This window comes from Meriones unguiculatus, chromosome 3 (genome assembly GCF_030254825.1).
Source record: "Meriones unguiculatus strain TT.TT164.6M chromosome 3, Bangor_MerUng_6.1, whole genome shotgun sequence".
In the NCBI taxonomy this organism is placed as follows: domain Eukaryota; kingdom Metazoa; phylum Chordata; class Mammalia; order Rodentia; family Muridae; genus Meriones; species Meriones unguiculatus.
The window spans coordinates 67,850,771-67,852,332 of NC_083351.1; the positions used below are offsets into that span (position 1 = coordinate 67,850,771).

General features: G+C 45.7%; 1 gene segment (V, D, J or C); it reads right to left on the minus strand.

The window, feature by feature from the left end:
• Positions 1-294: 294 nt before the first annotated feature.
• LOC110553948 (T cell receptor beta variable 6-2-like) lies at positions 295-654 on the minus strand. The segment is given in 1 exon segment: positions 295-654. A coding segment is annotated over 1 exon segment (360 nt).
• Between the last annotated feature and the right edge of the window lie 908 nt (positions 655-1,562).

Sequence of the window (1,562 nt, forward strand, 5' to 3'; positions counted from 1 at the left end):
TGACAAGTTCAGGGTGCTCAGATACTCCCTAAGTTGTTTTTCTCTTCTGAAGCAAACAAACAAAAGCAAATGTCATGTTGGAAGCTACTATCCCCTCTCCTCAGTTATTAGGAGACTCCAAATTAGAAAAGGTAGCGTCCAATGCCATATGCATTTACACACAGAATGGACCTGAGCTCACACTAAATCGTGCTGTGCAAGGTCCCTTTGGCTAAGATCCATTACTGAGAAGAGCTTCAGAAAGTGGAGACTTTTCTATCACTTGGAGCAGGGCCTGAGGAAGGAGGGCCCATCTCAACTTCCTGACTGCCCTTTTGTGCAGGCAGCACCTGGCTGTGCAGTGCTGTGTTCACTGCTGAAGTATGAGGCGGTCTGGTTCGGGCTGGTTAACTCTAACGTCAGGAGGAAATGCTCTTTCTTATTTCGGGAGGCAGTGTATCCTTTGGGGACATCTCCTTCGGTAGAGCTGCCAACACTTCCTGAGTAATGGATCAGCCTCAATCCCTGTCCTGCATCCTGTCGATACCAGAACATCCAATTGTGGTTCATATTCTGAGAACACTCCAGGACCTTTTTTCTTGCTGTCTGTGTGATCCCGTATCTAGTTGTCTGGGTGATTCCAGCGTCTGTTAGGTCTGTTGGACGAGGAAGCATAAGGGAAAATAAACAACATGTGTCTGGGTAGGGAAAGGAGAGGTTTGGAGCCAAAACACTTCAAATGATGGTAGAATTTTCCAGGAAAATACAGAACTCACCTGCTCTTAGCAGACAAAGCATCACAAAAAAGGATGTGAGGATCATTGCAGGTTACAGTGAGAAAGGAATCACCCCCCGCTGAAAGCCGTGGTCTTGGGGCCAAGAACAAGAATTCTGAGCCTCCTCTCTTAGGAACTGATGGTTGGGCCTCTGATGTCACCTCCCGCTCACCATGGCTTCCACGGGACTCTTTTCTTGCTCAGCCAAGCCAACAGGGAAGGTGGGACTAACAGAGATACCAGGAAACGGGGGAAACCCACACGCCAGTGGTTTTCCGTTTTCCCTCTGAGAAGGTTATCCGTTGTCTGCACCTGTCGTGGTAGCCAGGCTGCCCTGCCCAGATCCTCCAACTGTGGGTCTCATCAAAGTCGAGACTTCCTCCCTCCACTTGTATAGCTTCAGGCAAATCTAGTAACTCTCAAGACCCTCATTCTCTCCAGAGATCCGTGGAGCTCAGTGCCATCTTGTGGTCAATACAAGAATTTTTCTTTGCATTCCCTGAAGGAACACTGGGAAATAGCTGAGTGGTCAGCAGGAGAAAATTCCAGAAGTGTCATTCGACAATTCTTATAATCAAGTTTATTAAACGTTATTACAAACTTTAATGCTAGCTCTCACAAATTCTTGGAGTTTTTAGGCTTAACATCTGTCCCACCTTTATTCTACTAAGACATACAGAACAGATAGAGTATGAGCATGTTTTTCTTAAAAATTTTTTACAAGATGGATAGGGGTGAGACTAACTGCTACTTAGAGTAAAATATGAGGAACAAAGACATAGGGATTGGTGTATAAGAATACTCTTT